This window comes from Protopterus annectens, chromosome 6.part0 (assembly GCF_019279795.1).
Source record: "Protopterus annectens isolate FY-2018-M chromosome 6.part0, PAN1.0, whole genome shotgun sequence".
In the NCBI taxonomy this organism is placed as follows: Eukaryota; Metazoa; Chordata; order Ceratodontiformes; family Protopteridae; genus Protopterus; species Protopterus annectens.
In genome coordinates this window covers 1,466,339,229-1,466,355,058 of record NC_056737.1, presented here as the reverse complement: position 1 = coordinate 1,466,355,058, position 15,830 = coordinate 1,466,339,229, and the positions used below count along the sequence as shown (strand labels likewise).

Here is a 15,830-nt window from a genome sequence, read left to right as displayed (position 1 = left end):
TGTTTATGTTGTGTTTAGAATCAACTATATTATGTCCAGTTGTATTTAATAACATTTTGATGAGCAAAGCTATGTTCTGGAAGGTCGACAAATGTCATTCGGTGTGATGTGTTTATTGAAGGGGACCGGGACAATTGCTGTTTTTCTTTTTAAGCCATCAAATAATTTTAAAATATGACATTTCTTTCAACAGGTATTATGTTTCCTATATAAATGAACACTTACTGCCAGTTTTTGCTTCTACCTTTTCAGGTGTGGCCTTTTGGAATTATGTTTATCACAACATTGGTTATATTTGCAGACAACCATTCTTTACTGCAGTTTGCACTTAGTGACATCCTGAGCATGGCTTGGAGAATTTTAAAGAAGTGCAAATTGTCAGAGTGTTCAGAAATGTCATATAATGCATTATGGTTTGCACATTTGTTTCTGAATGTATTAATTTGCCGACGTTTTAACAGTTGTACTAAATATGTCTCTTTGTAAGTTCTAATACAGAATAAAATAAAAAAGAACAAATGGTGATGGTGCAATTAAGTATAAAGAAATCTGTAACAATAATATATATTTTTATAATGTGGTGAAAAGACACCTTTTTGTTTAAACTAGAATATTTATATTGATCTTTCTATTGCAGTTCAGTAATGTGGCAGGTGCAGTTATCTGTCATTTGGATTAAACATTTAAACATGTATTTATCAATGCAAGACTAGAGGATATGGCAACAGCATCTGACATTCCGATTTATATAAGCTTTGAAATATACAGTCATCTTATATGATGAATAAAAAAACACACTAAGGCATTTAGTTACAGTTTGTGTTATGGAAATGTCTGTCAAACTTAGCAATTACTAATGTGGAAAGAGGACACTTTCAGTCCCTGCCATTTACATTACTACATCTATTTTTTTCTTTATTTTTTTCTATCTGATTTTTGGGGTCCATTATGAATAATCACATCTCATCTAAGCAACATGTGATTATTAAAACCCCAAACTTGCAAAATATTTACAGGTTTCTAGTCAAAACAGTGATGAATTCCAAGGTTAAAAAGCACACAAAAAATTTTGTTTACACTGAGGATGGGGTAAGCTGCAATTTCTCATTAATTAAATGCATACATTTAAGTTCTGACTTGCCTTTCCTTTGCAGATGAAAAGACCTGTGGACCACTGGAGTTCCAGTGTAAAAACAGCAACTGTATTCCAGATCACTGGAGATGTGATAGTCAGAATGACTGTGGTGATAGCTCAGATGAAGAGAACTGTAGTAAGTGTTTTTATTTTAATATACACATGCAGGCACACACACACACACACACACACACACACACACACACACACACACACACACACACACACACATAAATATGTATATATAAAACATGCATTTTCAGTTAGTCTGTTATCCAGTTTGTAAAGTTTATAGCTACTGTAATGATAAATTGAAAGTAGAACAATATTATGTCATGGAAGTTGTCGATTTCCTGTTATTTCTCTGTGGTGCTTTTCCTTTTTTTTCAGTGATTGTCATCAATGGCAGCGCTGTTGATTTTACGAAATTATAACAATCAGATTTTGTCATGTATTTTGCCCTGTTGTATTCAGTACCTTTCTCAGCCACTTGTAGGGGAATTGTTGTGACATTTTTGTTTTACCACTGAATGTTCTTGACATTTGCTGTGAGTTATAAAAAAAAAAATTGTCTTAATGACAACCTGTGAAAACCAGCATTCTGCTTACACAACATATTTCTCTAAATATGTAATATATAGAGTGCAAAAGTACAAAATATATTGTTACACTGATTTCTTAATCAAACAGCAGTAAAGTGGTTCTCTTCTCATAAAATTACTGATATGACAATATACAACTTGCTTGACATATGTTCCTGATAGCAATTAGTTGTGCTTAATTAAATAAAGTCTTCATAGTAGTCATGTATAACTGAATGTGACAGCCTCAGGGCAAAACAAGCTTGAGAGAGACCCTTCCGGAAAAAGACATATGGATTATTGCAACATTTACCAAGAAAGCAGTTATTCAAGTGTTCGGCACACAAATGTTTCCACTTATAAGTAGTTTATTCAGGGAGCTCTTTAGAAGCATTTTATTTACATCCAACTGGCTGAACAGATGAATGTATATGCATTAAACAATCGTGCTACTCATCGCATCATTTGGGCTTAACAGACATTTGAAAGCTGAAGAATAGTTTTTGCATGTCAATAAACTGGCAGTCTCTAATTACACCAATATTAAAATGTGGTGCTTTAGTTTAGTTTGTCAGTTTGTTAACCTGGTAACTAACTTTTATTTATTTAATTTATTTATTTATTTTACTTATGTCAGACTCACTTTAGCTATAATCAAGCAAAAAATGATGAGATAAATATAAGTGGATGGTTTTGAGTAGTCAGTCAGCCATTTTGTTTTGGGAAGTGGGAACAAGGCAGGAAACAGTAGGGAATGCTAACTCTAACCAGATACTAACTAATAGTCAGGACTGAACCCTGAACCTGTGAGACCTGATCCACTGTACTGTGTTGTCAAAGTACTACCTATCTCTTTGCCTATAGCTATCCATATACTTATTTGTTTTTCTCTCTTTTTCTGTATATGTACATATCTATATATATCTATATATATATATATATATATATATATATATATATATATATATATATATATATATATGGGTCCACTTCAGAATCTTGAAAGCTCAAAATCTCGAATTTCAAAAGACTGAGTATAAAATCTCAAAAGTTCAAAATACTGAAAACTCAAAATACTGAATCTCATAATAGTGAAAAAACACAGGACACCAACAGTTACTATATTCCAGCACAACTTCATACAGAAACATGTTACTCTTCTCCAATTATAAGCAGGGGGGCAAGCCCCCCCTGCACTCCCCATGTGGAGGGCTGTACCCCCACACCCCCTGATACTTAAATATATCAACTCCAAGATCCCACTCCACAGATGAAAATGGCAAACATACCATTACATGCTTCATGACTGCCTGTTGTAACCTTAGTCATATTCCCTTTTAATTTGTTATACTACAACATACCTCATCTTATTGCAGTGAAGTGCGATCTCGGAGTGGGGGGTGCCAGTGGGCTTGCCCCCCTGCTTATAGTTGGAGTAGACTAATATGGTTTATCTTTTATTTGTTTCTGTATGTACTTGTTCTGGAGTATAGTAAGTGTTGGTGTCCTATATATTTTTTTTGATATTATGAGATTCGGTATTTTGCGTTTTCAGTATTTTGGACTTTCGAGATTTTGGACTCAGTCTTTTGAAATTCGAGATTTTGAGCTTTCAAGATTCTGAAGTGGATATATATATATATATATATATATATATATATATATATATATATATCTGCATTTGTCTAGCTGTCTAGCCATCTAACTAGCGAGCAGGCTAAATATCATGAATATGTAATATTGCACTTGCATTGCAGAATATGACTTCTATAATTTGCATTTGTTGATGTTAGACTGATCACTCAACTTTATTTTGAACATTTTTTAACATGATAACCCCAGTAGAGACAAGTATCCCTTTGCAGGAGACCCCAGAGCACCATCTGGTTAATGTACTTTCTTCGAATTATACAACACACAATCAAAGTTGAAAGGAATCAAGGCATGTTCCATTTGGTACAGGAAGATGCTCATTAGAAGTTCAGAACCTTAAACATCTCCACCAACTGCCAGGCTAATGCTGTTTTGCAGTAGAAAAAAATTCCTTTTCTGCTGTGTGATATTACAGTAGCTTTATTTCACAGAATGATTATTTTTTTGTGTGTTTTGTCTTTGTTTTCCAGTAGCATTTTATTGTTTGTTGTAAACTTAGCCATGTTCCCTTTTAATTTGTTATACTAGAGTATTTTTTTATTTATTTGTTTTCATTGTGCTTTTTGCTTGTTGTATCAGTTCTGTTTTGAATGTGTCTGTGTGCATTTGTGTGCACATTTTTTTTTCAACCTTGTTTTGTGCTTTCTTTACCAAGGTACTATGGATAAACCTACTAGACACTGAGTTTTAAATGTATGTGACTTCAGCTTTTCAGTTTAAACTCACCAACTTGCTACTTCCTGATAACTGTTCTCCATTGAAAATTATCATTAGTGTAGTTTTGATAGTACTGTGTCTGGTCTTTTCTTTTTCCCACATTTGTGTATTTGTTGAGTCAGTTCTACAGGGAATAACTGTCAAATTAACAATACCTTTGAAAGGATGTTAGTTTTACAATACAACTGTGGGTTTGCAGGTCATTCAACTGATTATTAAAAGTAATTGGAAAATATTTAAGTCCAGTGATGTGATTTTTAATATTGTAGGAGAGGAACACCATTTTGTATACAAGACAGCTATAAATTTTAAAAGGATATTTGAGAGGACAGTGCACCAAATATTTCACTTTGAAGAGCAACGGCAGTAGGACATGTGGGAATTATTTTTGGTTCCACAATATATTTGATGATGAATTTATGATGTTAGAAGATGTTGGTGTATTAGAACTAGTGTTCCAAAAGGGACACTGTGAAACTTTTGACGTTGTATATGCTACCAAATGTTCCACCTGTCCAGGTTTTAATATAGAGAAAACTGAAAGGGTGTTTAGCAAAAGAATGTACGATGATTATGATATAACAAAGGGGGCTAGTTATAATGCACTGTATATGCACTGTTAGAAATGTACCAATTTTAGAGACTTTAAATTTGCTGTATTGAAAAAGGTACTCCATAACCCTGGGGGTTAGTAGTTGGAAACCAAATTAAAATACAAAGAATTAATGTGGCAGCTTAGATTAAATCTCTCCCCTCCCCAGTTTAAATGACTGTGTCTGTTATTCCACTTTTTAAAAACGTGAGCAGCTAAGTTATGTTGTATAATACTACAATGAGTGTAGTTACTTTTTCTGTGTACAAGTTAAAGTATTTAAGGTTCTGTATTTGATTTACTGTACCATCATTTTATATCAAGGTTTTTATTGAGGGCCTTTCCTGATTTTAATATCATTCATCTTAAACATTTATACTAGGTGCTGCTTATTTTAAGACTGTTTCAGATGATGCTAACTAATTTGTGTATACAAGGAGGTGTGACTGATTCATGTTTAGCTCTGAAGTCCAGTTGAATTTTTATGCGTTGATAAAAGTGCTTAACTCCATTTTTATTTATTTACATAAATAGTTCCTTACATTAGCATGGCTAGCCTGGTTGTTTCAACCTTCTGTGCACCAGTTTTATAGGTTACTAGTGGTTTCTTGTGTGAGAATGCTTTTTTATGGTTACTAATATTCTCTCTCCTTGACTCATAGTATGTAGCAGCGGGCATTGTAATTGCCTTAATTTAAAAAGCTGGCCATTTTAAATATTTACAAAACTTTTGAGAGAACATTTGACATAGTTGAATAACAAATAATTCATAAACTGTTAAACATACACATGAATATACTGTAACACACACATAATAGCTTTATTGCTCTTTTAGCTAAAAATACTAGTATATCTGACTATATTAATTCTATTTAAAAGTGCTCTGTGCCATCCTGTATTCAAATACAAGAAGCACTGTTTTGTTTTACTGGTACTGGATTGCATTATTGTTTACATTAGCATATCCATCTGTACAGATACTTCTATAATCAGTGACATTGCATATTATATAATTAGTTCTATGTTATTTTATTACTGAGGTATCTGTCTGCTTACCAACATGGGCAGCCTGTCAATTTTACTAAGGTATCTGTCTGCTTATCAACATGGGCAGTCTGTCATGAGTAGAACTTGATTTCAGTGACAATGACTAATGATAGAAATCGTTTCAATGGAGTTCCAGCTGTCTGCAGCTTTCAGATATCAAGGGTTATTCTCCTTTCTGAATGGTGAGTAAGAATGTGTACTTATTTTTCTGTCTTTCTGAAGTGTATACAGACTTTTCAGTGAAGGTAGAACAGGCTTTAAAGAATTCATTTCTTCCAGCAGTGCTTTTAAGATAGCGGGCGGATAAGAGCTAGCAATGCAGTGTTAATTAAAAACAAAAAGGCAAAGGGGAAATTAGAATACAGAGATAAATGTGACATGCTTTACAACAGCTGAGAAGAAAATAAAAGACTCCCACTCAGTGCCTTGTTGTTCAGTTAGATAAATATGGTTCTTTATTGCAACTCCGCACATATGAAGGCACATAAATAGTGGTCCTGAGTAATCAGATTTACTTAATTGTGATGACATGTGGAAGGAGTAATTTCCTTCTGCATTAATTGTATATCCTCAAGTTATTCAAAAACTAAATATGTCCTGCCATTTTATACTTTATTTCCAGACCCAGAAGAGTTTAGCATGTTTCTTTGTGATTCTGATCAGTATGAAAAGACCTGTTGATGCCTTGAAAAAAATATTAATTTCTTTTGTATTTATAGTGATTGCAGATTAGTATGAACACCTAAGAAATTACATGGTGTCTTGGAATATAAGCAGTTCTACTAGTGCATAAAATGTATACCTTATTTTAAAAAAGTTAATTCCATAGCATTAGGCTATGAAATAACTATTTCATATATAGTACAGCAAAGCAAATTCTGAATCCACAGGGTAACACAATATTTTTGTGTGCTGTGTTGAACTAGTATTTACTTTTTGATCTTTTGCCCTACATTTAAAGGATGATCCGGTCAAATAGAACTAATCTTGTATGGTTAAATATATACCATTTTATAATTAACTATTATGCCAGACTATATGATTGTTACCAGAGCTAGTTATGTTTGAGATGAAAGTGAGGTCTGTCAAGCTACTGTAATGCTATTAACGGCATTTGTCTGATTTTACCAGTTTTGCAGCCATTAGGCCGATGCGAACAATTTATAAATTCAAGCTATTCCTGAATATGGCGAGTAACACTGATAAATGTACTCAGTTTAAACACACTGGCCTTAGAAATTTGGCATTTCTCTTGATAAGCATTATTTTAAAATATATCTTTACTTAAGTTATTAATATCATGTAAAGCATTTAACAAATAAAGCAGACTGGACACCAGTTAACGGTTATGATTGTTAAAATAAGAGATACAACTGTCTATCTAGAAACTGTATGCAGAGCCCATGTCGTACTAGTAATACAGTTTCTCCACTCGGTCTGCTTCTGTGATTTGCTGCAGCGGTTATCGCTCTAATTCAGTTAGTTCTTATTCTTTATCTTTGAATGTTTATGCTACTATGATAAAGTTCTGGTTTCTGTCACCTTAGTTTTCTCCATGTACCACTGGGCTACCCTATGCAGAATTTCTTCATACACATTTTGTGCATTTATGTTATTTCACTCTTATCTGATCTGAAAAACATGGTGCTTAGTTGCTGTTGTATTTTGCACTAAAAAAAATTTCAATTCTTTTATCTTCTTCTTTCAGCTTTGCCCAGGTTAGGGGTCACCACAGCAGATCACCTGTCCACTCATGATTGGCAGTGGAGTTTTTACAGTGTCGTGTTGCCAGCCTGGCACCCAACTTTCCACAGAAGGCACACACATGCAAGCACTCACGCCTAGGGCCAATTTAGAGTGTCCAATCCACCTACAGCATGTCTTTGGGATGTGGGAAGAAACCAGAGCACCCAGAGGAAACCCACGCAACCACAGGGAGGACATGCAGACTCTGCACAGAAGGCACCCCAACCGAGGATCAAACCAGAGAACCTCTTGCTGTGAGGCGGCAACACTAACTGCTGCACCACTGCAGCCGAACAATTCAATTCTTGTATGTAGTGTGTAAACCAAGGTCCAACAACACTTACTTTTTGACAGCAATTTGTAGAAGTACAGAATTGTACTAAGTAATGCATGCACTAATAAGAATATGTTCGATCAGAAAGTTAAAGGCAGTTTTGGTACAACTATTTCCCTTGAATATTTCTTAGATATTAATAGTGAGTCACAAGCCTGGAAACATAATAAAGTAAAATAAAAAATTATCAACCAGAACACTTACATTCTAATACAGGATATTTTAATAGTAAAGTTAAAACCACTAAATTTGCATGGTTAAGTGCTTTCGTAAATTCAATGGCTCTGAAGAGGTCTAATGACAAAAGCATTTAACCATGGAAATTTAGTGGTTCTAACTTTAATATTAATATATCCTGTATAAGAGTGAAAGTGTTCTAGTCATTATATTTTTTTATTTCTTGGATATTGTGAAAATTTAAAATGCTATTATTAATGACTGGAGAACAGTGATTTAAATGATAAAATCAGCTGCACACTTAGATTTGTTTTTAAGAGAAATGTGAATTTAAAAAAATATTGGATATCTCTAAAGTTTCCTCTGTAACAAATCACTTGGTACATATCCCTATATTTTTGTAAATTCTATTAGAACATGATTGATAGTCCTTATACTATCCTTAAGACTTTAGATAGAACTTTTGGTGCTAAGAAAGTATAATATTTGTGCTGAACCTACCATAACAGTAGATGTTCGAATGATATGGGTTATATCCTGCCAAGGATATAACAGCTGGCCAGCCTACAAAGCTTCAGGACAACTTATATGCATCTAAACTGTTAAGCAGCTTGAGATGAGCTGACTAAATGACACATTTGGGTGTGAAGCCCTTCAGAGCTTTCCTGCCAGCAGTGAGAAGGAGGCCAGACTCTGAAAGGAACAAGGTTAGAAATAATAAAAAAATAAATGCCCACACCCTTGCATAAAAAACACACACAAAAAACAAGGGGATAAGATGGATGGACTAGCTCCTGCAGCACTGATCATTCGAACATCTACTGTCATGATAATTTCAACTTATAATTGTACTATGTTCTTCATATTGATCACTGTTGCAGTAGCCTTAGCTATATGGGCAGATTACCATAAATTTGGAAGGTTGAAGGGGAAGAATACTTGGAGACCTAGACAAGGAATCCAGCTTATAGTGCTTTCTAAAAATATGTATGGGGGAACAAGTATCAGCTTCTAGAATACTTCTGGAGCTCAACCCTAACCAAATGGTCCTTGTAGAGGGGACCTTGACCATGCCTGGAAGGGAATTGTCATGTTGACTACATTAAAACATAAGAGCATTAGACAACCATTTGGCAATAGTGTGTTTTGACCAGGTTATCTCTTCTTCGTACCTTCCCAATACATGAACAATTGATCCAGAGATCTGAAAGATTTAGTTCTGTTAAGATAGCACCCAAGTTGTCTGTAAACATCTAAAGTGTGGAGTACCCTTTATCTTTCATTTTTTTTGTTTAGGAAAGAAAATGAGAGATAGTTTGGTTTAAAAGTAAACTCAGATACCACCTTAGGCATAAAAGAAGGATTAGTTCTCAAAGAAACCCTATCCTTGTGGTAAATGAAGTAGTGGTGGCTCACTATAAGAGCTTGCAACTAAGATACACTTCTTGCAGAAGTCAGAACAATCAGGCAAATTGTTAAGAAACTCAAGTCAGCCAGATTAACTGGTTCAAGGGGTGTAAATGTTAGTTTCTCCACCACAAAATTAAGATCCCAAGGAAGAGACAGCATTTTACTTGGAGGCCTCTTATAAAAATTTCCTTTCAAGAACATTTTGAAATGCAATTGCTTTGAAAGAGGAGGATCCATGGACTGGCATGCTGAAATGACTGAAAAGTGAACCTTGACAGAGGAATAAGAAATGGCATTGGATTGTAACTCACACAAACTAGCCCTGAATAGGTGCTGGTTATGTTTTTGGCACCAGCTAGAAAACCTTTTCCATTTGCTAATATATGATTTTCTAATAGCTGGCTTTCTTTCCTCTATTAGCACCTGCTGCATGTCCTCAGAAAACAGGTGTCTAAAAGGAATTGAGACCCTGTCATCCATGCAGTCAACTGAGAATGATTGATGTCAGGGTGTATCAAACACCCCTGTTCTTGTACGAGTAGAACCATTCTGTGGAGAAATTTGTGGTAATTGCTCCTGGCCATTTCCAAAAGAAGGAAAAAAACACAGCTGTCTGGTCCAGAAAGGAGTCACCACAATGATCTTGGTAGATTCCTTCTGAATCTTCAGAAGAACCCTGGATATTAGTGGGAAGTGTGGAAACACATACAAGAACATTCATGTCCAAAGAAAGGAAAAGGCATTTACATTGAACCCTGGAATACAGTTTTGCCAGTTGACAAAGAGGTCTACTTCAGGGACTCCCCACACATGGATCTAGTTTTCCTTTGTGAGGCTCTGCTTAGTCCTGCTCAGCTTGTCTGTCCCACAGATTTGCCCTGATGGAATGTAGGATGCCTGTAGAGTGAGAGTGTGCTGTAAAGCTATATTCCCAGCTAACATGGCTAGTCTGTAAAAAGGGTATTATCTGGTTCCCCTTGCTTGTTGATGTACCACATCACTGAGGTGTTGTGTTGCCTGTAACCACTTGATGAGATCCTGGGGACCAACGATGGTTCAGAGAATTGAGTTCCTTAATCATGGCAAGCATCTCCTTGCTATTTATGCGCTTGCTTCTGTCTTTCATGTCCCACACTTCCTATACTTTTATCTCAACTGAAACTCCTCCACTAGCAAAGTCCAAAGCATATGTGGTGACTAAATGCTATGGAGCAAGAGGGAGAAGGGGAGACCTTGATTTAAGGATATCTTTTTTCTCCACCAAGTGACTTCCTTTCTTACAAACCCCAGTACTTAGATCTGAAAACATAAAGGGTGATGGTGCTGGGACCAAAGATATTTTATATACTACTGTATCTTTCTCATGTGGAGTCTTGCTAACATTATCATGAGAATCATAGATGCCATGATACCCACAATCCTGAGGTATTCCCTTACAGTAATCAAAGTTTGTATGGAAAACCTTAGAAATAGAGCTAAATAATGATCTATTATTAGGTCTTTGAACTGAGGTGTTCAGAGAACATCCCATGAACACAATCCTGTGTGAGGGGGTCAAGAAAGACTTTTGAATGTTCTCTTGGAACCCCAGCTTGTTAAGGAAATATCTCACCCAAGAGAAAGAGATTCCTAATATTCTGACAAAGTCTCTGCAAAGATAAGAAAGTCATCTAAATATGAAAAAATGTGGATACTGTGTAGACTGCAATGAGCTTTAATTGGAGCCAGATGCGTTTTGAACACTCTTGGTGCAGTCAATAATCCAAACGTTAAGGCAGAGAACTGATAATGTATCCAAATGCACAAAGCCTTAGGAAACACTTGAGATCTGGATAAATAGGAATGTGATGATAAGCATCTTTTAGGTCTACTGTTACCAGGAAACTTGAAAGAGTTAGAAGAGACAACAAGTTGTAAGTGACATCACTTTGAATTTGAGCACAGTCAAATGCAGGTTTAGGAAAGAAAAATCGAGAACTTGTCTCCAGATGTTTTCTTTCTTTTGGACTAGGAACATCTTTGAATTGAAAGCCTTAGCTACCTGGAAGGTAGAAATAAGAGTCTGATCTGCAGGATGAGGAATGACCCATTGAAAAGGAGGAATTTCCTCCCACTGCCATCTATAACTCTGATGAATGATTTTCAGAAGCCATGTTTCTGAAACAATTTTTTGCCAAAGAGAAAAATTAGAGATTCAGATTTTCTGGAAGGGAAAAAGGGCCAGGGTGGGAATGGGTCACGATGCCTCTTGAATAGTCATTCAGACTTGTTGAAGTATCCTTGTTTTTTGGAGATTTGAGCCTTCTTTTTGGAGCTGCATTACCACCAATTCTTAAATGTCTGTTTACCTGAATTCTGTTGACTGTTCCATTTTTTGCTGAAATTGGATGAGGAGAAAGAAAATCCCTTGGACAATTTGGAAAAGGAGGACTGGAAAATCTTAGAGATTCATGGATCAGTTTGCTCCTGTTATCACACTTTTTGATCACTTCTGCAGCAGAGGGGCCAAGCACTAAATGTCTTCCCCAGGGAGAATTTAAAATCTGTAGCCAATGAAAAAATAAAATTAGAATCAGGCAGTCACCAACCAAATGTAGTCAAGCAATAATACTTTACTAATGGCTTTCATCTTATTATTAGGACTTCATCAGAATAATGTAATAATCTCACTTGAGCCTCACAGTTCTATGTATAATAATAGGACAAAATCTCTTAATAAAATATTATTGCTTGACAACATTTGGCTGGTGACAACCTGATTCTAAAGTTATCTTTTTGTTGGTTATTGGTCTTGTTTAACATTTTTACCACTATCTTGGGTTCCAGAATTTAAAATGTTATTTTTACAGCATCTGAGAGGTTCTAAGAATGCAGTCAAGCAAACCTCCTTAAAGTACCAGTGGCCATTGCCCTGGAAGAAGTATCAGCAGGGTCCTACACACATGGCAAACAATGAGTAGTGACCTGTGCAACAGAAAAACCCAAGTTATTTAAAGTAGACTTTTCTTCACAAAAATAAGCTGTAGATAAAACTCTTCTCAATTCTCATATTTTCACAATGTGTCGGAATAAACTTTAATACATGGGTCTGACAATTTAAAATTCTGAAATTCGAAGTTTCAGAAGTATACACTTTTTCCAATACCTATCAATTATTTTCCCATCCTTCAGCAAAAAAGTCAACAAAAGCTATAGCTGCTAGGTCATATTTAGGAGTAGTGCATAAAAATTTAAAAGATGCCTTTTTAAGAACAGCTGGCTGGCTATCTGGAAAATTGAAAACAGTAAGATGCACATCTGCTGTAGCAGACAGGACAGGAGAACAGGTATAGGTTTTCACACTGAAAACAATAGTCTCACAGAAGGAGAGCCTCCTCAAAGGGAGAATCAGAAAGTGAGCTGACCTCTTAGTCTGACTCAGAAATCTTAGGGCAAAAACCTAAATCTGTCCATGCATCCTCCTGTTCTGATGTAGACTCTTGAATCTCTTCAGGAAAGGAAGCATGTTTCTTTTAGCGGAAACTACTCTACAAGAAGAATCAGTAGCATGAATCAAATCCTGAGTCAGTTCTAATGAACTACATGACCTTCAAAGAAATTTGAGTAGGAGTAGATACATGCTTGGTTTTCTGTTTTTTTTTTTTTTTTTACAGGAAAAATAGTGCTGACCATGTTACTAATGGCAACCGTTACTTTCCCAGGGATGCACACAGCAGTCTGATTCAACAGAGAAACCTTTCCTGTTCACTCTACCAACAACAGTGACTCTGTCTTGCCCACTGATGGGGCCCCAACAGCCACAGAAGACTTAGATAACCCCCTGGTCCATAGTGGCTATTGGTGCTACTCCAGAGGGATTCAGTGAGCATTCTCCCTGGGTCTCTGCTGAAAATAGGCTCTGTCCCAGTCAGACTTTCCTGATAAACGAATGTTAAATAAATAAAAGTAAAAGATGAGTGGTCTGAGGTACAACAAATGGCAAAGCAGAGTCACCCACATGTAGCTGAGGCAAATTGCTAGCCTGATCTGGTGGCAAAGTGTGTTTACTTAATTTTTTCTTTATGTGTCTGGACGAAGTACCAGCCAAAGGACTGACAATCTGTTCCATGGTCTAACCAAAATGGTGCTTCTATCCTGTTTAAAACCAGTAAAAATTCCTGTAAAACTACCAGACCACAAAAATTACTTTTTATTTTTATTTTTTATTTTCTTTTACAGATAAAACATAATAAAAAGCACTTGCAAACACTATGGCAGCCCCACGACAGAAAATTGGTCACAATTTCTCCACAAAAAATATTTTATCAGTTAGTTAACACTACTTTTAAACTTACAGAAGCAAAGAGTGCTCCATTTAAAAGTCTATTACAGTTTTTTTACAATCCATTAAAACATAGCACACTTACATTTAATATACATTTCCTGAAGAGGAAAGTAATAAAACATAAGTAAAAATAAGAAAATGTGAGATGTTCTGTAGTCCTATCTCGCCTTCATTCTTACATATGGGTTTGGAGCCGATCCTTGGCTCCGACTCAGCCAATTACAAAGCTCAAAGTCTCTCCATTGGATTGTGGCAAGGTATGTATCCCATAGTACACTAATAAGACTCCCCAGATCTCATTTGCTGCATCTACGAGTTCACAAGTGCTTTCTTTCTTGGCCATGGCTAAGTTGGATTTTTCTTCATTATTGTTCATAGTGATAATTTTTTCATAATATTATTAGCTTAGATTATATAGTTTAGTCGTTGTTATTATAGATAGAAAATAGTAGTGTGTTTTTCAACTGATGGACATAGTAATTGTGTTTACTGTCTTGGTGCCATACATCTTCAGGAAACATGTTCCTTCTGTTACTCCTTCAGTTCTCATGTTTTCCAGAAAAGGAAGAACAAATTGATCCTGAAAGGTCTCCTTAAGCCTTCCTTTGAGGAGGATTTAGCCAGCTCTTCATCTTCACATTCCAGGTCTCCTTCTTCTAAAAAAAGAAGGTCAAGTCGGCCAAGAGACATTCTCCCACACAGACTATTTTATCTGGACCTCCTCAGAACATTACAAAATTGGACAAACCTTCTACATCTCTGGCTCCACTGTCCTTGGAGCCAGTTGAGGTTATCGATATCAACACTCCAGTGTTGGCTCCAAGTTTTTCGGAGCCGACTACTGAACATTTACCTTGGAGCTGGTCTAGAGAATTATTACCAGTCTCCCCAACTCCCAAATCTCCCATTTTGCAGAGATTTAGGTCACCTACCTTATCTTCCAGATCCTTCAAGAGACTTTCTAAAGAGGATATAGAGAGACTAGTGCTTAGACTCTTGAAGTTGTCGGTGCTAGCTAATTTGTTGCCGGATCTGACCCAATCAGTTCTGGAGCCGTCTAAGGCCATACTCCCTGTTTCTTTTCCTCCTCCAAACCATGTTGTTCCTTCAGAGCCAGAGCTATCGGTGCCACTTGTTGTGGAACCTTCGGTTCCAGCACCCCTGAGTTCCGCTCCGACACCTTCGGTGCCATCCTTGGTGTCTAGGAGCCGAAGCTCACCAGTCTGCCCTGACAGGGACGCTTGGACCCAGACTTCCTCGGTTCCGAGCTTACCTCTCGGTGTGTCAGCTAGTCAGAGCTTGGATCCTACATCTGTCTCAGAGTGGATCACCTTGGAGCCGAGGGATACTTCTCCTTCCTCTGAACCAGGAGTGTCCTCAGAGCCAGAGAGATCTGCCTTCGAGATTATGAGGAGCGTGCTGGCTAGGTTTTCAGCTCCGCACAAGGGTACCGATGCTCTTCCCTCTCAAGCTCCAACCTCTGTCTCAGCACCATCTCTCTCTCTTGGCAGCAGAGACCTGCAGCCTAATGAGCCTCCATTGGGTGGCCCCCAGTCTTCCAAGACCTCCCCAGAATACCCTTCTGTGGAGCCTCCTCGGAAGAGAACTTGCAAGAGGAAGCATCTAGACTCCCCTGCTGAATCCATCATCTCTGACATTTAACTCAAGGAGTCAGAAGGCTCCCCTACATCATCCTCTGATATTATCTCCTTTGTAGACATCCTAGAGATCCTGAAACATAGAAGCAGCTGCCCCACTGTCACCTCTTCTGATGAGGAGTCAGTGTATCTGAAGGGTTTCAGGTCTCAGCCTTCAGCCTCTTGGGTGTCTCCACCTTTTGATGAGCTCTTGGACCAAGTTAGTCGAAAGGTGTGGGAAACTCCTAATGCCATGGAACCAGTCCCCAGAAGGCCCGACAAATTTCTTTCAGCCCCCAAAGAGAAAGAGTTTTTGACTAAAGGTGTGCCTGTAGATGCCATGGTGGTAGTCGCAGCCACAAAGAAAGAACTAGCGGAGACGTCTTCATCTGTCTATCCACCAAACATGGAGCCTTGAATGATGGACAGATACGGGAAGTGTAACTTCTCTTCAGCGGCATTTACACTCAGATTGCT

At 36.9% G+C, this 15,830-nt stretch overlaps 1 protein-coding gene across 1 annotated transcript in view; it reads left to right on the top strand.

Annotated features, from left to right (window-relative positions):
• The window catches only part of LRP1B (LDL receptor related protein 1B), a gene marked incomplete at its 5' end in the record, with an annotated part of 5,941,474 nt that overhangs the window by 4,591,654 nt on the left and 1,333,990 nt on the right, over nucleotides 1-15,830 (top strand). The window contains one exon of the mRNA XM_044073672.1: nucleotides 1,155-1,271. Coding sequence (XP_043929607.1) covers nucleotides 1,155-1,271 — 117 coding nt within the window. The remainder of the gene's footprint in view (nucleotides 1-1,154; nucleotides 1,272-15,830) is intronic.